General features: G+C 39.5%; 1 protein-coding gene across 1 annotated transcript in view; it reads right to left on the minus strand.

The window, feature by feature from the left end:
* LOC128736431 (DNA-binding protein D-ETS-3) overlaps window positions 1–27,014 on the minus strand; it is a 194,128-nt gene that overhangs the window by 82,012 nt on the left and 85,102 nt on the right. Inside the window, exon 4 of the mRNA XM_053830913.1 lies at window positions 8,462–8,512. Within this exon, the coding sequence (XP_053686888.1) occupies window positions 8,462–8,512 (51 nt within the window). The remainder of the gene's footprint in view (window positions 1–8,461; window positions 8,513–27,014) is intronic.

Raw genomic sequence — 27,014 nt, forward strand, 5'->3', positions numbered from 1 at the left:
AGCACAAATAGTACGCTGCTGTATCTCAAAAAGGGGAGATCTGGCTGGCGTCGCCGATCAGTAATAAAATCAATAAGTAATAAAATAATAAAACGGGGCATACCACAATAGTTCAAAATACTGGACGCAGTGGTAAGAGTACCCAACAGTGGAGGGAACAGCTGGCTGCGAAGTCTGTCGTATAAAGCTCCAGTTTCGATAATGGAATGTAACACCAATTAGGGTAAGGAACGAGTTAAGCAGTGTCACCTATTTTAATCAGTTATGAATAAATGAGCCGAAAATGCACTTTTTTATTCATATTTTCAAAATCTTTTGATAGGATCATCATCACAAATCACTTAACCAGACATTTGATTCACACAAACACAATTTACTGGGTTTCCGACAAGAAATATGATGAATTAAAAATTGATGTCCAAAAACGTACATTTTTCAGCAGCTGAAGGCAATCGCCACCTCGCTACTAACGAATCCATCACATTTTTAGCACTGATTACAACCACTCTAAAAGTCAAGCACTCAATCGTCACGTACCATATTATTCACTATCTTTTTCTCTATTATCTAAGGCTTTGTCACTAGCTGAAAGTTTTATTATGTTATAACAAAACTGAAAACAAATTCTGAATTGACGGAACCTGTTCACCAGTAGCAGCAGCTGCAGCACAACTGATGAATTATCGTGTTGCCAACACACTGTTTCGGTTCTGGAAATAAGAATTAAAGGTTTGAAATTAACTGAAACCTCCAATGGTGAAAACGTGGTTCAATACTTTCAAGAGAAATAATTAATTTTTCTTTATTAAAACAACAGAAAAAACAGCTTTTTCAATAATTTTCGAAGATTTTCTCAGTGATTTAATGAAGCAACGATGTGTTTCAATGTTATTTGCTTTGACAACACTGTTCTGAGTCGGACCGTGCGTACTGCTATATGTTTACCTCTTTTGTTCTCCCACCATCCTTATGAACAGCGAGTGAGACGTCAAACTCGCAGTTTCCCATAAGAACACTAGAGAATAAAAGAGACGACGAATACCGTTTGCCGAAGGTGCGGTGAGTGTATGCCCCGATAATCAATTTAGACAGATGGCATTTTACGCATCTATGCCGATACGCTATGCCGACTACGCATCAGATGCCGATTTGTAGGTCGCGGATAGGAACGCGAACTTACTGAATAGGGGGAATAGTTCGAGTGATTTTTTATGGGGACGTAAGAAAATTCAGATTTCAGGATTGCTTAACAAAGCACCTTGAGGATGAAAATATGTGCGGTCTGATCAAAATGAGTTCCACCGCTCCAACTTTTAAAGCGAAAAATCAAAAGTTTAGCTGAACAATAGTGTCTTCCAATTGTAACAGCTTGAAGAACTAAAGATATCAAGAAGATTGGTATGCTGATATCCCCCACTTAGTCAACCCATCGCTTGTAATAAGGTAAAACAATCAGTGACCCGCTTAGACTGCTTAAAACCGGTTCTTTACCCTACGATGTTGATCGAAATGAAATACCGTCTGATGTCTGCGAAACCTAATGAACGCGTCAGTTGGAATCTTAATTCCAATAGGAATCATGTGACTTTAATAGCTACCCCCTACCCGGTGGTGTACGTACGAACAGTTCGAATGCCAGTGAAGACTGATTGCTGCTCGGTCCGTAGAAGGAATCGCGTTCACCGCACTTAATATCACAGATTAATGCGTCCGGTTTGTAATAAATGTACTAACCAGTGATTCTTTTGTGAATCACAGACTAAATAGTAAGCTTAATGTCGAATTTGTTTATTCAATCCGGATTGGAACTGGATGAACTTTTTGTGTTCATTTGCTCCTATCTGACAGATAAAATTCATCCAGTTTCAACCCGGATTGAATAAACAAATTCGACATAAGACACTTTAATAATGTGGTGACCTATAAGGTTTTGCAAGGTGACGTCACGAATGAACCGGACTGAACGCAATTCACCCATTTGACATCCACTCGTGGTTTGTTTACTATTTGTTAGGCGAACGCGATATGCATAAATTGGAGTTCAACGTTTTAAAAGCGTATTATCCAGCAGTGTCGTCCTCCAAACTACTCGGAATGGCAGTTTTTGTGCTTTTCTGACTTGCCGTTAAGGGCTTTAGCAATATTCAGTTTCAACATGTTAACCCATGTTTCAAGTCCATGTAAACAAACCACTGATGGACGTCAAAGAAGTGAGGTTATGCTCGCCCGTGCAAAACCTTATTCGTTTCGTGGTTCACCGGAAACTACTTTATTATTTGCAGTAGTTAGTGAGAGTAATTTTGAGAGCTTAGCTCAGAGAGTACTTTCTTATGTGCCTCTAATTGAGAACTGGTATAATATCGCTTTGTATGTCCTTTACTGCAGATGTATGGGCCGCGTAATAGTATGTAATGCACTATGAGAAAATTTGCGGCATTTTGTCGGCATAATTTCGATGTGTAACACATGTTACAAAGTGGGGAGTGCGAATTGGACAGTGAGAAATAAGGAGTGAGATGTGGGGAGTGAGAAGTGGCGGGTGAGAAATGGCGGGTGAGAAGTGGGGACTGAGATGTGGAGAGTGAGAAATAGAGAGTGAGAAGTGGAAAGTGAAATGTGGGGAGTGAGAAGTGGGGAGTAAGAAATGAGAAATGAGGGTAGAGAATGTGAAGTGGGAAGTAGGGAGTAAGAAATAAGAACTGACAAATGAGATCAGTGCTTCTGTGCTTCTAATGCTATTAATGCCGATAGTTTGGCGGAATAGATTGCAAAGATTTTCGATCGTACCCTGCGGGAAAGATTTTTCCCGTCTGTTTGGAAATCGGCTAATTCACAAAACGGGCAATCGCAGCTGTGTCTTCAACTACCGTGGCATTTCGCTACTTTGTTGCCTTAGTAAGGTATTAGAAAAACTAGTTCACAGCGCGCAATTAAAGCAATTGCACTAGTCATCTCTGAGACACAGCACTGCTTAATGAGGAACTGGTCGACAACCAATAAACTGATGTGCTACGTCTCTACTTTACCTGGAGAAGTCGAAGCAAAATGACAAGTGGACTCGGAGCACATGGACTGTGCAATAGCTTAAGACGCTGTACCACATATTCTGGTTATCGCCAAGTTAAAGCACTTGGGCCTTCTGAATTGGATTACGGAATGGCTCTATTCATATCTGACGGTGCGTGTTATAGTGAACTCCACTCACTCTCCAACATTTCTTATTTCTTCCGGCGCACCCCAAGGAAGCATCTTCGGACCATTGCTCATTGGCTAGGAGGTCATGATCAATTAACAACAGATATGCAGGAGATGAAAGGGTGTCAAGCGCCAAAAACCAAACAATTCTCGATAACGCTTTTTAAAATTGTTTTTCCTCGCATAATATTTAAACTGTTTTTTATTATATTGAGAACCAACAAATGCAAATAGCCACAGAATAACGGCTGTTGATTGGTGGCCAACGATGGGAAACTCCGTACCTGGAATACCTGAAGACTCCAAGAAGCGGCTACTTACTCGGTAGCCTACTTTGTCGCTTAGTAAGGAGTGGAATGGTTAAAAATTGGTCAATCATGATTGAGCGCACACTGACTGTGCCATTATATAAATAACCCTAACTTTATTTCTTTTTAACGTTTAATATCTACGAATTGTTGGGTTTTACATATCACCCCTTGCATCAGGTTGTGTACTACTGTTGTAAAGGGTGTCCCACATTATATTGCACCACGGAAGAAACGCTGTAGAAAATTACCTAATCGACCGATCTTTTTCAAACTTTCAGACAACAAATGGGTTATCTACCCATTAGTATGATTTTGGTATATTTATTTCATCCAACTTTAATACCATTACTGTTTGCTCGCACCTTACGCTTAACTCCACTCAAAAAGTTTTGTTCAACCTGGCTGCAACTTCATCTGTATGGAAACCCACTTGTTATTCATGTCATCCTCAGATTCGACCTTCTTGGGATGCTTCCGGCAGAGCCTGCTTAATAATAGCCTAATATTTTTCGATGGGCCTTAGTGCCGGTGCGTTGGGAGGTCCATGTCCTTGAGTACGAAAGTGACACCGTTGGCTTCGTACCACTCCAGGATATCTAGGCACGAAGCTAGATCCAGCCAAAAGATCATAGGGCCCGCGTGTTGCTTCAACAGAGGAAGCAGACGCTTCTGTAGACACTCCTTGAGCTAGATCTGCCCGTTTACAGTCCCGGTTATCACGAACGCTGCTCTCCGTTTATCACATGAGCAGATCGCTTGCCAAATCATGTATTTCTTGGCAAGCTTTGAAAGTTTCTGCATCCTTACTTCCTCCGGAACATCAAACTTGTGCTGAGCGGTGAACTACAGTAACCCCGGAAGCTGCCGGAAGTCCGCCTTGACATAAGTCTCATGATTCATAATGAGAGAGTAGAGGATTTTCCAGGTGCTTGCGCAAAATAAATTTGCGGCGTTGTTTTTCGGGTGACGCCATTTTTTCCAATTTTCTAAAAACTGACCGCGATTAAAATATAGTGTAATCAATACACTCTAAACTACTTCTACTCAAATTTTCAAGAGAAAATACCCAATGGGTAATTTTCTACAGCATTTCTTCCGTGGAGCAATTTCATGTGGGACACCCTTTATCCACCTAATATGATGTAGAACGTTGATTGACTTTGTACTGTCTCCCATTTCTATTGTCTGAGTTTCCTTAAGGTTCCGCTTGAAGCAATCAATACGTTTCGACGTTGTTGGCAGGCCTACCTGGGCCTGGGTGGCTGCTAATTCCGTTATCGAAATTTGACCTTCTGTTTTTTTATACGACAGACTTCGCAACCAGCTGTTAGAATACAGGACAGTGCGGGGTCAGTGCTACAATCCTATTGACTCTAACAGTCTCTCCCAGCCGAGATTCGAATATACGACGACTGGCTTATTAAACCAGCGTCTTACCTCGAGGCCAACTGGGAGGGAGGTTGTTGGCAGGATTCCTAGCAATTTACCCAGTAGTGATAGAAAGCAAGGTTAGGCCAAAACAGCACCGATTACAGTTCTTTTGCTGATTGCCATTGTGGCGTGCAGTTTCCATTACAGACCGAATAAGGCTCTTAAGATATAATTATATTATTAGATTTTCATTAAAGCTGTCGCAGTGGCCTTTTAACCCAATGCCCTTTTGGCATACAAAAAAATTAGATTTGTGAAAAACTGTGGAATATCTCTTGTGAAAATACTCATTCAGCAAGTTTAGGTTTGGTTTTGTTTAATTTTTTTTGCATTACTACTAAATCAGCCAACAGTAACAGTGCTATGCTGTGACTTTTTTATGTTATTATAACTGGACATTGTAAAAATTTAAACTCTTTTCTTCAATATTTCACCTAAGGGATGTACCAAGGTGAGTTAAAATAGGTGATCTAGTTTTCACAGTTTGTAGAACAGAAGTGGATGTACTAGTTTAAAACATCAACTGTCGATTTTTTGTGTGAAAGCTGATATGACATTAATAGAGAGGCAACCTCACGGGTTTACAGGATTGCAATGAATATAGATAGGAACGATGAACTCGTAGAAAACAGTTTTAAAACTTTTATTGAATTTATTATGACCAAAGCAATGTTTCGTTTTATACTCTTTTGCTAGCATATAAATCCCTAATATATAGTTGAAATAACAAATTTTTCCATGGAACAATGGAAATCGTTAATATAACATCATTCTACTGCTCACAGCGATAACCGAAACGCTCTAATATTGAAATAACAATAGCAGATGTAAAATATATCGCATTCCTCCAAAAATCACCCAGCTTGGGCTAAGCGAAGCGTTCGCATAAAAAAATAACAATAAAAAAAAGTTCGCCCAACATTCGATGTTTGTAAATTTGCCCGAATTTGTCTGATAAAATATATCCAATGAAGGATAACAGTAAGCATAAAATACCCAACGCGAGCAGAGCCAATCTGCACCGACCGAATAGGATTGGCTCCGTTGTAGTCGTTGTTGGGTTTGGGTGGTGGAAAAGGACGAAAACCAAACCCATTCACTCATATGGGACGATTCTTTTGATCTCTTTTTTTTTGTTCCTCCGTTCATGGTTCACAAACAACGGCGAAGTGTAACATTTTTTTATTTGCCGGGATTTGCTATGTTTATAGCGATAAAAAATACACCCGCCTGTGAAGGGAACAGCATGCAGGACGATTGTGTAGGAAAAACCAGCCACTAGAACATGGTTTTCAACCAGCAGACGCGCGAATGTGCGCGTAATTGGTAGGAAAATAGAGAGATTTTTGGGTTGAAAATGCTTTTTTCCTGTGCAAATTGTTACGAGTTGGACGATTAAGTATAAAGCTTTGATTAAACGAGGTTCCTTTGATAAACTTTCTTCATATGCAGATGCATACGTTGTTTACCCAACCAATAAACGAAGCAACCCGGTCTGAAATCTGCCTTCTAAACGGTTCTGTCAAGTCTAATCGAATCAATAGTGTTTGGTTTGGAGTCTTCAGTGAATATTTGTTTAATTTTGAAAGGATACCATGGCAGAATCCAGTCCGGTAGCTCCGCTTCATTTCTGGGTTCGATACTGGTTTAATCAACTACTTAACTAGGGTAAGATATGATCCTTTTATCAATATTATTTTTTTTGTTTATGGACTTTAATATTTTGAGAGAAAATATTTCCTTGCTGTTCATAGTTTCACTATTCTAGTGCTTCACAAACTGATTATAAACATATTCCTCAACTCCTCCAAACCATGTTATGCATTCGATCCAAAATTCGCTCCTGTTCGAGTTTTCTTTTTTTTTTCTTGTGTACCATCACTCAAGCCGAAACTCACCATCATCACCCGTAAATGTACGACAATGTGTGGGTGCGAATCCCATTATTCGGCGGGCTAACATCAACACGTTCCATCGGTCGGTCCTGCCTGACTGATGGTAACGGGTCGGTACGTGCGGGAAAAGTCCCCGAAAGTCCCGGAGGCGAAGATGACACGGTTCTCCTCTGCGGTTCATAATGCGCAATCAAAGCTGGAGCCAATATCAAAAACAAATGTTACGCTCTCTTGATCTCATTCAAAACTTCAAAGAACCCTGCACTTTGACATGTCGTCGTTGTCGTTGCCATTACCGTACCGTGCCGCGGTGCCTCGGTCTTTATCAAACCCTGACTGCTGATGATGATGATCCGGCCTGCTCGAGGGAATCTCTCGGTGGGGAACTTTTGCGCTGCCTGTTTTCGATGTTTCTTGTCGGCTTGCTTTACGGTTAGACAAGTTTTTCCAGCTGCGGGCGAATTGTCCTATTGCACAAAGTTTTCGCAGCAAGTTCGAGCCCTTCGTGTCGTAACTTATGGATAGCGCAAACTTTGTTAGCCGAGACCGTAGATCTACTGATGAAGGAACTTGCCAATGGGGAAAGACCGCCTCTTCGATTCAGATGCGGTGGGTGGATAAAACCAACCGAGAACTCATCGGGGAACGAACACCCGTGATGGTGTTACAAATTACACCCCAGAGCGTTTTCAGACATAACATTAAAATTAAAGTTTAACCGAGCGAGATTGGATGGCCTCTGCCTGGCTGCCTGACTTTGTGACCGAACAAGGCTAGGTTGTGCACCGAGACGACGACATCAGGGCATCAGGGCGGTGGATGTTGGTTTCGCGTGAGGTAGCACAAATGGAAGCGCCACATGCTGAGCGCGAAGAAAAACAGATTTTCCAACTCGTCCCTATCCCTACATCCGATCCGTGTGTGCGGTGCGGCGACGGATTAGAAACGGGTTGACGGCGAACGGCCGCGGCGTTCCCCGCCATTTGCGCGTGCTTTTCATCGGAATCAAATTCAATTTGAATGTGATCAAAAAGTGGTTTGATGATTTGCTCTGATTGTAAACAATAAAACAGAGTATTCTTCTTCCCCGGGGAGGGTGCGAAAGCAAAGACGCCCGGAGGCGATTTTCACTCGTTCCCTGCCTCTCGATAAACGGTCGTCGGTTCGGTTAAGTGTGATTATTGCGCTTTTGGCAGTCACTTTTTGGTTTGATTCAGTTTTGATTGTGTTTTGATAAAGTTTTTCAAGAGCCGACCGCCGGCGATTTTATTTGTGCTTCAGCAGCGGTAATTTACAGTGAGATGCAGGAGTTTGACAAATCGAATATAGAGTATAATTGTTATAACAAAAACCAATACTTTTTTTTATATTTATCAACCAGTACAATAACTAATACGTTAGTATTAGTAGAATCGCGAAAGGTGAGCTAAAAGATTGGCAGACCTCAGAAGCAAAATTAAATAGTTAAGTAATAGAGGAAAGCATTGAAGAAAAACAACTGACCAATAGCTGCATTAGTTATTTTATGTACGACTTGCATACGATATTGCTCTATTAGTGCAGTGGAGCAAACATTTTTAATTTTTTTTGACAAAATACCACTAAATTATATTTTTGTATAATACTTACTTTGACTTTGTGATGAACTGTGCGAACCCCATGATGATTTATACGATGAATCTGAAAAATTGAAAAAAAAAATACATCAGACAAATTTTAAAAAACTTTCGGTTAAAATTAGAGGAAGACAGTGTATCTTAGGATTGGTTTGATACCAAAATTATTTAGCGGTAATAATAAAAAAAATCGTTTTTTTTTCAGGTGCGCATGAGTGCTGCTAGATGGAAAAAAATGAACTCGGCTTTTTATAATAATTTCAATATAAAATATCCAAAATTTATTATTATGAAATTTGGCTTTTGAAATTCCTTTGTTATTTATAAGAATAGTTTAAACAAACATAACATGGAATATTGGAATAAAATGGTCTGCTAGTAATTTTCATCAAGGAGGGAGAATGTATTAAGATGTAAAAAGTAAAGTAAAGTCTAGGTGATACATTCCGTTTTAGAAACTTGGTCAGCTGATCTTGTTCGAGAGACTTCACAAGCAAAGCTGTAGCGTAACATTGTAGTGCCCTTAGCCGGCTTTAGCGCTCCCCCGTTTCTTACATCAGTGCAGTTACAAGTTTATTATCTATACCTATCAAAATGGTGTTCTGTCTGTCTGTCGGTATGTTCCTTATAGAATCGAAAACTACTAAACCGATCGGCGTGAAAATTTGCATGTAAGGGTTTTTGGGGCCGGTAAAGGTTCTTATGATAGTTAGAGACCCCTCCCCTCACTAAGAGAGGGGCTCACATACAAATGAAATACAAATTTCTGCATAACTAATCAAGCAAATGGAACAAAATTTGGCATGTGGGTGTTTTAGGAAACAAAATTTTTTTCTATGGTGAATTAAGACCCCTTCCCTCTTTAGGAGGGGAATTAGGAGCCCTCCCTTCTTCAAGAAAGGGAGCTCCCATACAAATGAAATACAAATTTCCTCATAACTAGAAAACTAATCAACCAAATGGAACCAAATTGGGTATGTGGGGGGCTTTGGAGGCAGGAATTTTTTTAAGCTGGTTTTAGACCCCTCACCTCTCATACAAATAAAACAGAAATTTTTGCGTGACTTAAAAACTAATCGAACTCGAGAAATTTTAGACTCTTCCATAAAATATTAGTCAATAAGAAGACCACCAAAAACTATCGATAGTGATACTAGATGATTCAGGGCAAGACTGACGCAGACCGCGAGTGTTGCCGGCAACCCGCCGTCGGAAGCGCCGGCCACTGCAGGCCACTGCCACTGACTTCTATTACTTTCCTTCAGGTTGGTCCGAACGCGCGACAGCGAGTAAGGAAAGGATAACCCCCAGCGAAATGGTACTTTCCACGAAAACATTTTGCGTGAAATGGCACATCCAATACAAACAACCACCTGTCATTTTTTCTTGTGGTAATAATTGCGCCGGATATTATTCCGTTCGGAAAATTGAAGTTTTAATTCACTTGCGTGTAAAATTGCGCCATCTGGACGTGAAATAATATTTCTTATGAGGTGCGTACTGCTTAAGAAATCGTAAAAGAAATCGATTTCTTGAGCATTTCTTGTCCTATCTTTTTACCCATTACTTTTCAGCAGCGTACCCCGCTTAAGGTTTTTCAAGAAATGGTATACCGCGAAACTCTATATTCCGCGTTATGGTCAACCGAGAAGTGATGTTCCGCAAAATGGTATTCGGCGAAATGTTATATAATCATGGCGAATATTTTATTGCTATCCGCTTTATTTTATCAGGCTAAGCGATGGGAGGAGTTGTATGTTTCTTGTTTCTTTACTGCGAGGAAAATTTTTTACATTAAACCACCCATGAACTCCTCAGAAACTTGCAAAACTCAAGATTGTGACAAAGGTCATCAGATTCACGATTTATGTACAACACAGTTTAATTTGTGGCAATACGAAGTTTGTCGGGTCTGCTAGTTATCTATACCTATCAAAATGGATTTCTGTCTGTCTGTCGGTATGTTCCTTATAGAATCGAAAACTACAAAACCGATGCGAGAAAATTTGCATGTAGGGATTTTTGGAGTCATGGAAGGTTCTAATGATAGTTAGAGACCCCTCTCCACCTTAAGAGGGGGGGCTCCCGTACAAATGAAACACAAATTTCTGCAGAACTAGAGAACTAATCAAGCAATTGGAACCAAATTTGGCATGTGAGTGTTTTTGGAGGCAATTTTTTTATGGCGCATTGAGACACCTCCCCCTTAAAGGGGGGGGGGGGCTTCCAAACAAATGAAATACAAATTTCCTCTTATCTCGAGAGCTAATCAAGCAAATGGAATCAAATTTGGCATGTGAGGGTTTAAGGAGGCAAGAATTTTTTTCTTACAAATTAGGACCCCTTCTCCTTTTAAGCAAATGGAACCAAATTTGCCATGTGTTTTCTATGGTGCATTAGGACCCACTCCTTTAGAGGAGGGGCTCCCATACAAATGAAATACTGCTAAAATGAATCATTTAAGGTTGCACTCCTCAGAAACTTACAAAACTCAAAATCGTGACAAAGGTCATCCGAGATTCACGATATATGTACAACACAGCTTAATTTCTGGCAATACGAAGTTTGTCGGGTTAAGTAGTTTATAATAAAGTTTCAAGCCAGCAACCAGATTTTGAAACTGCACTAAATTCCGAGCTACACTTTTTTATCAAATTTTGGAACAAATTTAAACTAGATTCTGGACCGAATTTTGGACCACATTTCGATCACGTTTTTGACTAGATATTAGACCACATTATGAACCAAAACCTGATTTTGGACCTGGACCACATTTTAGTCAATTTTTTTAAATTAAATTTCGGACAAGATTTCAGATCAAATTTTGGATTAGATTCTGGAACTGGACCAGGTTAAACACCAGATTTTGGCCCATATTTTTGAACATATTTTTTAAGCCAGATTTTGGACCTCGGACTGATTTTGGGCCAGAGTTTTTTTTATCAGTTCTTAAACCGCCAATCAGATGTTGTAGTTAAGTGAACCAAATTTTCTTGAAACTTTTGTTTTAGATTTTGAAACGGATTTGGACTAGATTCTGAACCAAATCTTAAACCACATTTTCATCAGATCAGATTATATTTTTGACCAGATTTTGGATTAGATTTTAGGACCAGATTCTAGACCTGATCTGGAATGATCTGGACCTGCATCAGATTCTGGATCAGATTTTAGACCACATTTTTATCAAATTTGCACCAGATTTTGGAACACATTTTTGTTCACATTTTGAACGTCATTTTTTGATCAAATTCTGAATCAGATTGTTGGCCTGAACCAGATCTTAGAGCTGCATCAGATTCTAGACCAGATTTTGAACCACATATCAGATTTGGCTCAGATTTTGAATAGTATTGATTGATTATGCACCGAGTCCTGATTCTGTAAATTTTTATCAGATTATAAACCAGACTTTGAATCAAACTTGCATCTAACTTCTGAAATTGGACCAGAACATAACCCAGATTTTGAGCCGCAATTTTGATCAGATTTTAAACCACAACCCAGATTTTAGATCAGGTTTTGAACCAGATTTTACACCTGGAGCTGCGGACCACATATTTATGAAATTATGTTCCAGATTTTGGAACAAATTTTGGAACAGATTTGCACTAGAATCTGCACCAGATTTTGGACTACACTTGTATCAAATTTGGAGCAGGTTTTGGACAATATTTTACACCATATTTTTTGGGCCATTACAAATATTTAAAAAAGTTTTTGTCCTGCCGGTGTTGGCCAACTGAAGCAAGGGGGTGAGATTTTTTAATCAAGCAAAATAAACTGCGTTAGTAGCATTTTTACTAAAAGTTTAAAAGTGAAAACTGAAACTATTCTTGCTTTTTATATATAAGGCTTGTTCGCGACAAAATTTGGACACCCCCAAACACACACTTCGGAAATACATTAACAATGAGTGAAATATTTTGCAGTGTGGTAGACGTATGTCTGTTCTTTCTGAAAATATAACACTTGTTTATATTGCAAGCGCTCAGCGTAACATGGCGTCGAAAGAAGAGCGGGTGCAATTGTGTGCGGTCGCAATGAAAATCCGGATCTCTCGTTAAAAAACTTGCTAAAAAGCTTGGATTTCCTCCAAGCACTGTTCACAGTGTTTTAAAATCGTTCGATACTCGCTTGACAACAGCTAGGAAGAAGGGAAGTGGAACAAAAATGGATCTGAGAAACCACCACAAGGATGCGAAGGTAAAACAAATGTTACGGAGGAGACCAGATCTTTCTGTACGTACCATTGCTCGTAAAATAAAAATGTCGCCAACATTCGTGCACACTTCTAAGCAACGACAAGGCATGAAGTCTTTCAAGGTGAGGACTGTGCCAAACCGTAATGATAAGCAAAATACGACGGCCAAAACACGCGCTCGTAAGCTTTATCGCGAATATTTAACGAAGTTTCCATGCGTTATAATGGACGATGAAACGTATGTCCTAGAAGACTTTAAACAGCTTCCTGGTATGTCTTTTTACACTGCCATGAAACGGAATGGCGTTGCAGAGCATTTTAGGACAAAGAAGAAAGCCAAGTTCCCCAAAAAATATTTAGTATGGCAGGCCATATGCAGCTGTGGTCGAGCAAGCAAAAGTTAATGTAATGTAGTATAATGTACCCCCCTTAAGAATAAATGGATATATTTCAAAAGGGCTTCCCAAGAATAATGTTATAATTACGAATATATGTTAATTTTTGAGTTGAAAACCAATTGCAACTGTTTACTTGCTTTAATTTTGTAGAATAAAAATGCTACGAATTATTTGAAAACGGCGTCTAAAATTAGGGTTTCTCGTCTATGCAGGCAATATGCCCCAGCAGCAGTATATTACGCTCCACGTTGTGTTTCAAGTATTTGTGCAATTCATATGCCTACTCTATTTTGTAGAAAGTTAAACTTTCTTAGATATTGTCGAAATATTGTATTTTCATATAAATTAAACCTCGTGTCGGTCTCCTGGAATAGCTTTTCTTTTCTGCATGGGGCATATTATACTGCAAATAGGGCATATTACCCCGCATAGTTAAGTAATCTGCAATTTATCTGGAATTTAGACGTGGTTGATAAATTATTCCTAGCACTTTTCTTCTACAATACTAACTGAGGCTAACAGTGGCAATAGACTGTCACTTATATCTATTTATCTGTATTTATAGTCTGCTATGGGGTATATTGCACTGTCGCATGTGGGGCATATTGGCCGCATTCGACATGGCGGGAAAAATATTAACTAATTAAGCAAACTAAGCGTTTCTCACCGGTTTTTCGCCTGAGATACTGTTTTAAAGCTTCACATTACGCAATCGAATCGCTACAACAGGATATTTACAGACTTTAACCACACAGAAGGTTACGGAACCGACGCAAAAAATTACATCGGAAGCTGGTAAAAAACAAATTTATTTTTCTTTTGGGTTGATAGCCAGTGACAACTGACAAACTTGCATAGTAGGCTGTTTTCATCGAATTTTAAGGTTTCTCATTAGTTTTGCATTTTAATTTGTGCTAGTTTGGGAATAAACGAGCTGGGGCGTATTGCCCACATTATACACATGGCCCCTTCATCACTACGGGAACGATTAGCAAGGAAATATACCGTGAAGACTGCCTGCAGAAACGATTGTTACCGTTCCTACACAGCCATGATGTACCTTCGCTGTTTTGGCCTGATTTGGCATCCTGTCACTACGCCAAAGATGTTTTGGAATGGTATGATGCTAATGGAGTCCATATTGTACCGAAGGAGGCGAATCCGCTTAACTGTCCGCCTCATCGAGCGGTATTGGGCTTTGGTGAAGAGAGAGCTGTCCCAGCACAAAGAACAAGCAACGACTATAGATAAATTTCGAAAATCTTGGACAAACGCAGCTAAATTGATTGCCAACAAGTCTGCACTGACCCTCATGGCAAGGGTAAACTCCATAGTTCGCCAATTTTTCATGCAGATCAAATAAGTAATGTTAATTTGTTTGATAATTATTAACGATATACACATAAATGATATAAAATCGTTTCATGGAGTAAACTTCTAGCAAATTTGTTTTATTGCAAAATTGAGATGTCCGGATTTTGTCGCGAACAAGTCGTCAACACCTTTTCCATATAAGACAGCAGCTTTGAATAAATTCTTGGAGTATATGGATTCAATCGGGCGAAAGATAGGGTTGTTCACTCACTTTTTTATAATTGTTCACATCATCACTGTTCAAGACATCGAATTGGACCAAGTTGGCGTGCATAACTGTCGTCCCTGCCTGTGAACTAAGGCGATCACGAAGAAACTGTATGGAGTTATTTGACTTTGAAACTTTTAGTTAATTTTTACTCATTCGTAATTAAAAAAGAAAAGTATAATAGAAACCACATAATTGCTACATCTGTTATGTGTCGATCGGTAACTAAACCATGAAAATCCATTCATAATTGGCAGAGCTATTAGCGCTTAAAATCTTTCATATTTTCGTAACGGTCACTAGAACTTAAATTATGGAATTACACCCGGCAGGAAGACATAATCCTACGTTAATGACTCCAAAGAAAATTTCAATTAGATTTTCAAAGGCAAAAAACTAATCTTCTCTTCATAAAATGCACACTTGTCTTCAACTGCGCTGGCAGATTTTTCTACAAACAAACGCAACGAAGATTTTATCCTCAAGAAAGTTGAATTGCATATTCCAGGTGCAAAATAATTTCAAGATGGCGAGGATACTACTTGACGTCCTCATGTGGGAAGCATTCGAGTTATTGTAAAACTACTGAATTGTATATTTTGAAGACTTTTGAACCTCAAACAATCGGCTTATTTGGTGTGTTAGTAACGAAATTTCAGACAAAAGCACCATTTATAATCATCAGTATTCAAATGATGGCAAAACCAACGTTCTCTTACGTTCTCTTTGTCAAACGGCAGAAGATTCGTTGCAGCCAATTGCGTTGTAACCTATTTACAATTAATTTTGTTGATTGATTTAATGTTTCAAAAAAAAAAATAAAAACGTGTAATAGAGTATGAAAACTGTTAATGGTTGCATAAAAAACATGTGTCTACCGCTTCATGTCACAGTAACTCAAATCCCCAATGAAGTTTCCAAGGATCCTCGCCGTTTTGCTATCATTTTACACGCTAACAGTCAGATGCGAAATCATTCACTCGGAATATGAAGCTTAGCTAAACATTTGCTTTTATTTTTATTAGAGTATTGTATTGGGCAACTATTTCTTAGGTCGATTATAGATTTATTTTATAGAACAGCTTGATCCTTTAAATACTCAATATAGGCAGAAATCTTTGTGAAGGAGAAGATTCATCAGATTTTTTTGGTATTCTGAAACAGACAATAATTTTTTTCATGAAATGATTTTTAATGTTCAAAATGACGAATAAATAAAACTCAAAAAGTTTCACAGGCATCAACTCAAGGAAAAATGCACTGCGTTTTAGTTTACGTCATTTTCTGCACAATTGAAAAGATAAAGGTTAAAAACCTGAAGTTTTCTTGAGAATTACCAATAAAACCTGTATAGAAACGTTACTTTCACCCCCAATTTTTGACACAATTAATATGTTTTTCAAACATAACTTTTGTGTCTTTTTGCAATGAAAAACACAAAGACTAAGTTAGTCTACTGTTTACCAGTAAACATCGTGTGCCGTTTACAATAATTATTAAAAAAAAAAATAGAATACAATTATCACTATTTTCATGACGGCTAGCAAAGAACGAAAACATAATCCCTTCGACTTGGATCAATGATAACAAGAACTATCACTATTTAATTACCGGCAAGTAGCATTGAGAAGTTGCCGAACGATCCCCCGGAGGACCGATTCAGATAATCGGGCGAACTTTTTATGTCGATCATAATTCGGCTGGTATCGTCAACACTGCTGCTGGTCTCGCGTGGCTTTCCAGTTTTTAGGCGAATCTTGAAAGCTTTCTCGTCGAACCGTGCCGTGTCGAGACCGATCGGTCCACCGCCGTGACCGAGGGTACCGTCGCCGCCGCTGCCGTCGATTTTGCGGCTGATTGCTGCTATCAATCTGTTCGGGACACTTCACGAAAAACACTCGTCCGGATTCGCACTTTCACTACGAATCCAGCGCATTGCTCTTATGATTCCTATGTTGGCTGTCACTTTTTGTCAGTTCACCTAGTTTCACTTTCACTCGATTCGATCAATAGTTGCGACCCGTTTGGGCCTGCACGTAACGCGCAAAAAACAATTGAAATTATTCACTCCTTTTCCGCATCCGGTATCCTGCGTCCCTATAAATACCAAGAAGCAGAAGTCACACTCTGCTCTATTCACGGCACCGCAGTTGACAAAAACGCGTGGAGCACAATCAATTTTGTCGGCAATTTTTCTTCGCCCGTTTGCTCTGTTGCTCTCGCCTGCCAAAGGTCCTCGATACGGTTGTTATAGTACACACCGGTTGATGGCGGACATAAAAATTCTTCCACACCTAAAGGGAACTCGTCCCTTGCAGTGGTCTCTTGAATCCTTCGGTTGGTTGGTTGGCTGATGGCCACAACGAATTTAAAAAAAATACTAGAAAATTATTTATTTAGGGGGCCTCTGACCGACCCACAGCGAGACGTTCTCTTCCGATGGCGCTGCTGGTGCCTGGTTCCGAAAACAATAGACCGCAGCCAGGAACCGGTCGTTGCTGGTCACGACGACGATGAGGCGACAAAAAAGGTCACGAAAAGTGTGTGTATCGGAAGAGGAAAAGGAACGGGAAAAGTGACGATCGGAACCGGTTAACGTTACCGGACACCTCTATTTCCGGGCACTGTTATTCATCCACACTGGGCACACACAGTGCAGAACACAAATCTCGCTCTTTCCCTCTCTGTCTCTCTCTGTATTTGTATGTGTTTTTCACTCGCTCCTTCTCTCTGGATAGGCTTTGGCGCTGTGGCTCCTCTGTTGGCCGTCCTGGTGGGGGTTTGGCCTCGACAGACGACGACGATGATGGCCTGCTCCTGTTGCAGCAAGCAACCGCTGCCGCTGAGCTTTTGGATGCCTGCTGGGCGATAATGTCTGTATTGGTGCTGTGCTCCGGAGGTAGGCTTGAAAAGTGCCGGGAGCGTGGTCGGAATCAAAAGGACCACATAGACACACTCACTGGTCGCCACAGCAATGATAGCGCGACTACACGTACATCCGGGGTCTTTTCACCGCACACTGTGCCAGCTGTTTCTGGTTGCACAATAGGAAACGACACCACTACAGGTGTTTGCTTCGCTGCTGGACACAAAGGCTACTAGGATGGTGATGTGTCCCTTTTTTCCCTATCCGGTGGCACCTTTTTTCTCCCGCTGATCAGTGGTTGCACCAGTGCAGATATCGGTTCCCTGCATTTGCATAAAAACCAGTTGAGCGTGAATTCCGACTTTTGAGCTATATCCGGTGATTGGAAAACTATTAAATCGTATCCGGAGCGCGATTCCTTCCGTCCGGGAAAACAACGTTTCTATGACTAGTGTTATGTAACGATCGCTTCTAAACAGTGCGAAAAGTATTACTTCCGGTGGGTGATCAAATCTCACGCCGACTTCCTGTCGCTGCGTCGCTGCCTTCGCCGGTAGCCGATTTGCGATCCAGCTCTTATCTTCTCACCCGAGAAGCCAAAACTATGTGTGACGTGCCGAAACGCGCGGGGACAACTAAACGCGTTCCGTGTGTGTGATAAAACAAAAATCCTTATCCGCCGCTTTTCCCCGTTTCTCGGCAGTAACGCAATCGACAACAATCGGATAGGATCTCGGAAAAGCGCACGGCACGGTACAGCCGAAAACAAAAACAACAACACACATCGACACCCCGGGACACTGCCGACTCCGACAGCAAACTATCCGCTTCACATTTTAATTCCCTTTTTTCGGGGGAAATGTTTTACAGCGAGGATAATTGAGCCGACTATAATGCCATTCGGACGGAGTGCACACCGGCGAGCCTGTGTACGTGAGTAGTAAGCGCAAGAGCGAGAGGGAACCACAGAGAGTGAGAGTTCGTCCTAACAAACGATGATCACACTCTGGCTGTCCGTGCCACGTTTGACGGAGCACGCGTGTATCAAGGAAGGCGGAGCTATAAATTTTCCCTAGCAACCACCAATCGCACAGGGTGAGTGCGGTTGTACGTGTGAGTGTGTGTGTACGTGTATGAACGCAGGACTTTGGGTGCAATGTGTGATGTGCGTTTTCGAGAGAGGATAATAATGTGCATACTTATGCTGGTCTGGTACGGCTAAAAGGTTCGGGGTTTCTGGTCGGTGATGGAAATGGGAAGTGCAATTGTTGGTGGTGGTTGTTGGGATTTTCCGAGCTCGGCACGAGCGGGCGAATCTTCAGAGCTGCGATGAATTGCGCGGAAAAGAGACGGATCCTAGAACCACTTCCTATTTCCTTCCTTTTCCTTTTTCCTTTCAAATCAAGGATATTTGTCATTACACACCCTCGTCGCTGCTGGAGAGTTTTTGTCGGTCCGTGTATGCGCAACAGCGTGTTTTGTTTCTTTTTTTGCTGTACTCACGAGACTGACAGAGGAACCCGTCGGATCGGAGGATCTGTTTCTTTGGGATTGGGGACGGCTACGAAGGGACATTGCAAAGTTATATTTCATCCAAAATGTAAGAAATGGTTACTAATTCAATATGAGGGTAGGTATAGGGTTTTGTCAGCTGGGAAAGGTTTCGGTCTTCGCCTTGGGGCAGTTTGATGTCGACTGCGGACCGAGAATTTGCGGCAAATAAGTTTTATAGGACCTGAAAGGCTTGGCCGTGTGCGCTCTTCTGGCGGAGAGGACTGTTTAGTTGTTTGGAAAAAGTTACCTTCAGAAGGCTTTTTAGCATGAGCAACCCAAACGAAACAGACCGAGAGAAATGGATTTCATTTTCCCTCCGCTGGCTGGCTGCAAAGCGGAGACGGCGGACAGCACGTTTTGACGATGGAATGGTGGAGAAAATTGAATTTTCCGTTCGGTCTATGCCTGAGTGCCGAGAGTGGAAGGAAAAATCAAATCAGTCTATTTAGGTTTTCAATCAGAAAGGAAAAATATAGGTGGGACTGGAAGCGATTCTAATCCTATCAGACAACGCAAATTAACGTTTCTGCTAATGAAGTTTGAATCTTTTTTGTCAGGTTGGAAAATAAGTTTGCACAGTTTATCATTTGGTTTGTTGATTTGAAAAACAAACAGTATACTGCACACTCAGGTGTTGATTGTATAGATCAAATTCCATTCACTTGCCGTGAGTTACCATACTGATTGAGCTAGGATTCGCACTGGTTTTCCTGGTTTCACATGAGAAGAGTGCATATTGTCTGTAAGAAATTCTGTAGAAAAATCCATAGGATTCCTTTGTAAATGATAACGTAACTCTATTTTTCTTCAATTTTATTAATATGGCTAACTTTGTCTCAGTTTTGTATGAAATTGTTTCTGATACTTTGGGAAGTTTGCCATAAAAAAAGTTTCCGTTGAAGTTTTGATTTTATAATTTTTATTTTACAACCATTTTATAATGATCCATCCTGAGGAAATAAATCTACTGTATGTAAGAACACCGCTCTTGTAAAATTGGGTTTTTTAACTTCATGTAACTTTTCCATGGGATTGAAAGCAACCTTTTTGGGTTATTGGTAGGCGTATGAAGTAGACTTTCACAACCTGTGAGCTTTGTTAACAAAACACAAAAAAAATAATAGGATAGTATGAAATGGGGAAGGTTACTAGGAAAACGCGCCCAACATAGCTTAACCAATCCTAAGCCCCTACCTAGCGCTTCCACGTGGCCATACCTGGAATTACTTCAATTTATATATGTTAGTACTCGGAGGTGCGGGGTCGTGTGGTTTTTAGTTCCTAACCTTACAATTGTTACAATTTTAGGCAACCATTGACCCACACGACTTTATTTTCAAGTGTTAATTATTTAAACTAATATTTTTGGTAGACTAATCTATCCTTGGCCAATTACAGCCTGGCTTCTGGTCTAAATGCCATTTGTTTATCCCCTAGAGTCCGGAGTATCACTTAACCTTTATTAGCGAAGATACTCCCAACGATTGTAAATAAATCATAACCTATACGGAAAGCGTTTGATACGGGAGGTCCACGCTTTCGCTTCCCGTTAATTTCAAGGAGTTTAAGGGAATTAGGTATTATTTCTGGTTCCACTTGATTCCTTGGAATTCTCTGTGTGGTATATGCTGCGCAGCTGGCCTGGCCGTTGACAAGATAAATGACTGATTCACGTAATCGCCATTTTCCGTCATTGTCCTGTACTCTGATACACAGCTGTGAAGTATGTCGATAGAGAAGCCTAATGTTTTAAAGGCACTTTTATCACAACAACAAAATTATTTTTCATTGAAATTATTGAAAATTAATTAGGTTAGGTATCTGCGATTCGCTCTCAATTAGACGTGATGCTACAGCTAGTAATTCATAATTCTCAAAAAAACTATTATGATATAAAAATATTGCGTCTCATTTTATATAACTATAGATAAAGTTAAAACCTATAAATTTCAAATCACAAGTGCGTCATTTTGACTTATATCTAATTTATTCTATCAAAACGGTAAAAAACAAGTATTTCGCAAATAGAATACAAAAATTATACAAAGATTACAATAAAAAACACATTTACTTCCTCGTACGAAAATACTCTCGTATTTTCTCGTATATCAATGTACGAAAACTATCGTAAATATCCCCTAACAAACTCGAAATCGTAACTAAAGCTGGATAAAGTGGGATCAAGTTGATTTTTTGTCGTATATAATGATAATGACTGACATACATACGATTTTTAGCACAAAATCGTAGAGTAGTACGGAGCGACACGCGTTTAATCGGATATTATCGTATATAAATACTTATATAGTCGTAACGCTCAAAATTATTCGTAATCACGTATATCGCCTCCAAAATAGTACGGATATGCCAATTTTGCGCCTGAATACGAATTATTTAGCATGTATATCTGTACGTAATGCTGATTTTTACCTTTTTTATACATATGAAAATGCTAGTTGGGTACATATATACATACAATACAAAAATTACATAAAAACTACGTAAAAATGGTACAAAAATATACAAATAACATGACATAAAAATTAGACACAAAAGAAAAAAAAATTACAGATACAAATCCAAAATAATTCATAAATGTATATAGATCAACACAAAATTGAAACCAAATTAATACAAAAACAACGCAAAATGATGCAGTAGAAACACAGCAGTACGGCCATTGCAAATTATTTTTAAAGTATTTGTCACTCGCCCCCCCTTCGTAATTGGCTTAAAAAATCGGAGGATAAAAAAAATTTGTAGAACATGAGTCAAATTTTTTTTATACAATCAATTGTCTGCGGGCTCTACAGTCTGAAAAACTCGAAAAATGAGTGTACGAGTTGAGTTAACGCTTCTAGCACGAAACAGAAATGGAAATTCGAAACAATGGAATTTCCGAAAAAAGTCCAAAAAAATTTTCTTTCGTTTTTGTCTTTTTTCGTAGATTTTTGCATGGAAAATAATCTATACCTATAAAGAAGGATTTCTGTCTGTCTGTCTGTCTGTCCGTATGTTCCTTATAGAATCGAAAACTACTGAACCAATCGGCATGAAAATATGCATGTAGAGGTTTTTGGGGCCAGGAAAGATTTTAGTGATGGTTAGAAACCCCTCCCCCCACTAAGAGGGGGGGCTCCCATACAAATGAAACACAAATTTCTGCATAACTCGACAACTAATCAAGTAAATAGAACAAAATTTGGCATGTGGGTGTTTTCGGTGACAAGAATTTATACTATGGTAAATTGAGACCCCTCCCCTCTTTATAAGGGGAATTATAACTCCTCTCCTCTTTAAAAGGGGGGGCTTCCATACAAATTTCCTCATAACTCGAGAACTAATCAAGCAAATGGAACCAAATTTGGCATGTGAAGGTTTTCGAGGGCAAGAATATTTTCTATAGTAAATTGGGACTCCTCCCCACTTTTAGAGGGGGGGCTCCTGTACCAAAGAAACACAATTTTCCTCATAACTCGAGAAGTAATTAAGCAAATGGAACCAAATTTGGCATGTGGGTGTTTTTGGAGACAAAATTTTTTTCTATGATGAATTGGGACCCCTCCCCACTTTAGGAAGGGGGGCTCCTATACAAATGAAATGCAAATTTCCTCATAACTCGAGAATTAATCAAGCAAATGGAACCAAATTTGGCATGTGAAAGTTTTCTAGGGCATGAATATTTTCTATGGTGAATTAGAACCCCTCCCCACGTTAAGAGGGGGGGCTCCTATACAAACGAAATACAAATTTCCTCATAACTCTAGAACTAATCAAGCAAATGGAACCAAATTTATCATGTGGGTGTTTTTGCAGGCAAGAATATTTTCTATGGTATATTTTCTATGGATTTCCCCACTTTAAGAGGAGGGGGTCTCCTATACAAATGAAAAACAAATTTCCTCATAACTCGAGAACTAATCAAGCAAATGGAACCAAATTTGACATGTAAGTGGTTTTGGACGCAAGATTTTTTTCTATGGTGAATTGAGACCACTCTCTTCTTTAGAAAGCGAGTTATGGCCCATCTCCCCTTTAAGAGGGTGGGCTTCCATACAAATGAAATGCAAATTTCCTCTTATCTCGAGAACTAATCAATCAAATGGAACCAAATTTGGCATGTGGGAGTTTTAGATGGCAGAAATTTTTTCTATGGTGAATTACCACCCCTTCCCCTTTTAAGAGGGGAGCTCCCATACAAATGAAATTCAAAATTCCTTATAACTTGAGAACTAATCAAGCAAATGGAACCATATTTGGCATGTGGGAGATTTTGGAGTCTTGAATTTATTTTACGATAGTTAGAGACCTCTCACCCCTGTGGTAGGGGGATATGGACTCTCATCTCATACAAATAAAACAGAAATTTTTGCGAAACTCAAAAAGTAATCGAACTCGAGAAATTCGAGACTCTTCCATAAAACATTAGTCAATACAAGACCACAAAAACTATCTATAGTAACACTAGATCATTCAGGACGAGACGGTCGCGAGTGTTGCCGGTGACCCGCCGTCGGAAGCGCCGCCCACTGGGGGGCTAGCAAAACTCGAGATTGTGACAAAGATCATCCGAGATTCATGATTTATGTACAACACAGGTTAATTTGTGGCAATACGAAGTTTGTCGGGTCAGCTAGTCTTATATATAAATATGGATTTCTGTCTGTCTGTCTATCTGTCTGTCGGGATGTTCCTTATAGAATCAAAAACTACTGAACCAATCGGCGTGAAAATTTGCATGAAGAGGTTTTTGGGCCCAGTAAAGGTTTTAGTGATGGTTAGAGACCCCTTCCCGCACCAAGAGGAGGGGCTCCCATACAAATAAAACACAAATTTCTGCATAACTCGAGAACTAATCAAGCAAATAGAACAAAATTTGGCATGTAAAGGTTCTTTTCAAATCTCAAATCTTTTCAAGGTTTTTATTCAAATCTTTTTATTTTGAAACTTTAGTTTCAATATTGTTGCTTAGCAAAGTATAATTTAAGCAGATATTATACTCTTAGCAATTTATTTCCCTTACTAGAACGAATTTTATTGCCAACCCTTCCAACAATTGAAAAAACTTCCAGTTTCATCGATGTCTGGCGAATGGCTCTAGGCGCATCAGGAATTTTCCTTTCATTTCTTCAAATTTATAGTAGGGAAACCCGCCTTTAATTATTTACAAAATATCTTGTATTGTAGCTTCCAGCATAATTAATGCCCCGGTCTCGTACAGCCTCTCAACAATTTTTTCTCCATCCCCAAACCTAAACTCCTGCATAACGTCATCATCTCATCGTTCACAAATATTTTCTCTTCTCTGTTATCAATTCCACTATTCTAAGATAGTGGGATGCAGATTTCATCTCCTTGTTTAATCAATGTATGACTCGAAAGACTTGAAAAATATTCCAAATTCTTTCCGGGCAGAGCCTTTGATGGCAAGAATGCTCAAAAAGCGCAAAGATCCCCGTATTCTGATCAGGGCCCGGCATCGTCGGAACAAATAAATGAAGCTAACTTTTCCTTACCTTCGTTGCATGAAGCGACTTGTATCATTTGTTGAACATAACGTTTCAAGCAAGCTTCAGCTGAAGCTACTGACTGTGTCAAATGACGGGGATTGACAGTCAGGAACGATTTGTCGATGTTGAGTAGATTAATCATAATATGCGCTAAGTTGTAGGAAATGTTACTCAAAATCAATTCAATTGCATTCAAAGTCTAGGCTGACCTTTTTCTGAATATTTGATAGAGAAATACAAATGAAACTTTAAAACCGGTCGTCATAATGAAGTGAAAATCGTTTCAATGACGCTGATTGAAGCCAGTTTTGAAACGAAGCGGCGCTGCTTCTGTTGAAACTGAAGCTTCTGTACTGCATTGTTGAATAACAGTTTACTATTGTAAGTGACGTTTCTGGGCCCTGATCTTGTTTCCTAAATTCGTCATTTGAGAGCGTCGAATAATTTGGTGGCTTTTGAATATCTAGTTGATCAAAAACAAATTGAAACGCGACGTCTGGCTCATACAATTTTTACAGCAAAGTTACTCTACAGTGCCTTAAACGGTTTCAAGAGCTATTTGAATTATTTGACCCACAATTTCACTCTCTTTATTGTTAGTAGCCGAAGAATGTCGTCGGCATTAACACCAAGTTGTTTTGTTGTTTTTAAGTTTTATAATCTTTTATCAAATTTAGTTCTTATTCGAATAAAGAGTTGTAAAAAACAAGCAGATTAGAAAATACTGGAAATACCGGTTTTTTGCCTTTCCAAAACCGGTATTTCGGTATCAAAAACTTGGCCGGTATTACCGGTTTCGGTACTACCGGTACTACCGGTTAAACAGCACTATGTACAACACAGTTTAATTTGTGACAATACGAAGTTTGTCGGGTCAGCTAGTAACTTATAAATAACACAAGAATGCTGAAAAACTGATAACACTAATGGCAAAAAGGTACAAAAATGTTGTAAAGATGGCATAAAGGCTAAGTGAGGGTGGTAAAAAACAATAAGTTATTTTTAATCACAAAAAAGAAATTAGCGTTTTATGCATGTTTACATTTTTAGTTTAATCGTGAAAACCAAATCTATTCTTGCTTTTCATATATACGTTATTATTTTCGATGCAGAAACCTACCAAGAGAAAAAAACTTTATAAATGATTTCAAAAACTTTAAAAATATTTGCAATGGCCTAATTAGGCATTTTAAAGGCTGCATTAGGTGCTCAAAATCTTACCGCTTCTAGATTTTTATTCTTTTTTTCATAATAACGACTCATAATTCAACATCAGATCATTGTTTACAAATTGACGGTTTGAAAATATTTAACTTACTCGGAAACTCCCACTTACGAAGTGCCAACTTTCCTGCGATATGCAGAAGCAGTTCGAGATCATTAAAATCCCAGAATGGGTCTAATTTGATTTACTGTGTTGCAGCGTAAACAATCAAATTTTTAATGGTTTTTGCTTGCTCACAACAAAACCTTCGTATTCAGTTCTGTCCCGAATCGGACGAAAGGGTGCTTCTTTCGCACGAGGGACAAACACCGAAATCTCTACTTCCGTCTCGGTCTGTACGTTCGTTGCACTCACGCTGGGAGAGATATCAATAAAAATAAATATTATATCACAATTGTGTAGGTTAACAATGGTGATTAATTTTTTTGTTCGTTCCTATGTTAGATAACAATAGCGACGGGTGGGGTGGTGCGGGTGGCAGTAGCGTAACTATTTTGTAACCGTGTGTAGATTAGTAACTTATGTTAACTGTATGCTTTAGCACACGCTTGCCGTAGAAAAAAAAACTTTCGAACCATGCCTCTACGACTCGCGACTTTCCGGAAGGGGGAAAACTTACCCTTCATCGGCAGCATTACGGGAAGTTTGTTGCATAATTATTGCTAGGGATGACCAAATTTCCAAATATGCGCATATGAACTTTATACTACTTATATGCGGCAATTCATTAACTAATTACTTCCATAGTTAATACAAACAAAAGTGACTAACTACAATAACCAAGAATTGTAAACTGTCAACAGTTATAGTGGACATTCTGGGCATCTCTAGATCGACCTGATTCGCACTATCTTTCCGCTTCCTGTGCTCGTATGCGGTGCCCGATTACCGAGTTGATTATTATTTATGTGCATTGTCACTTTTCGTTGCTTGCGTCGCTCAAAAAGGGTAAGTCCGAGGGAGGGTGTCACGGACCAAAACGCACCGGATCGCAACGCTGCGCAGGGAAGGGCGCAGATAATGACTTCAAGTGTTGTGCTATTTTGATTTCAACGCTTGACTTTACCGTCGTCCGTGCCAGTAGTGTTGATGCCGAGCACGGATTGACTCATTGACTGGTTGGCTTGGCCGTAAGTCGGTAATCGTGGGAATTCGGTTCCATGAAGTGTGTCAGTAATTTACAGCTCGATTCAACCAAAGAAGGGCGCCGATATACGGTGCATTGTT

This window comes from Sabethes cyaneus, chromosome 2, assembly GCF_943734655.1.
Source record: "Sabethes cyaneus chromosome 2, idSabCyanKW18_F2, whole genome shotgun sequence".
In the NCBI taxonomy this organism is placed as follows: Eukaryota; Metazoa; Arthropoda; class Insecta; order Diptera; family Culicidae; genus Sabethes; species Sabethes cyaneus.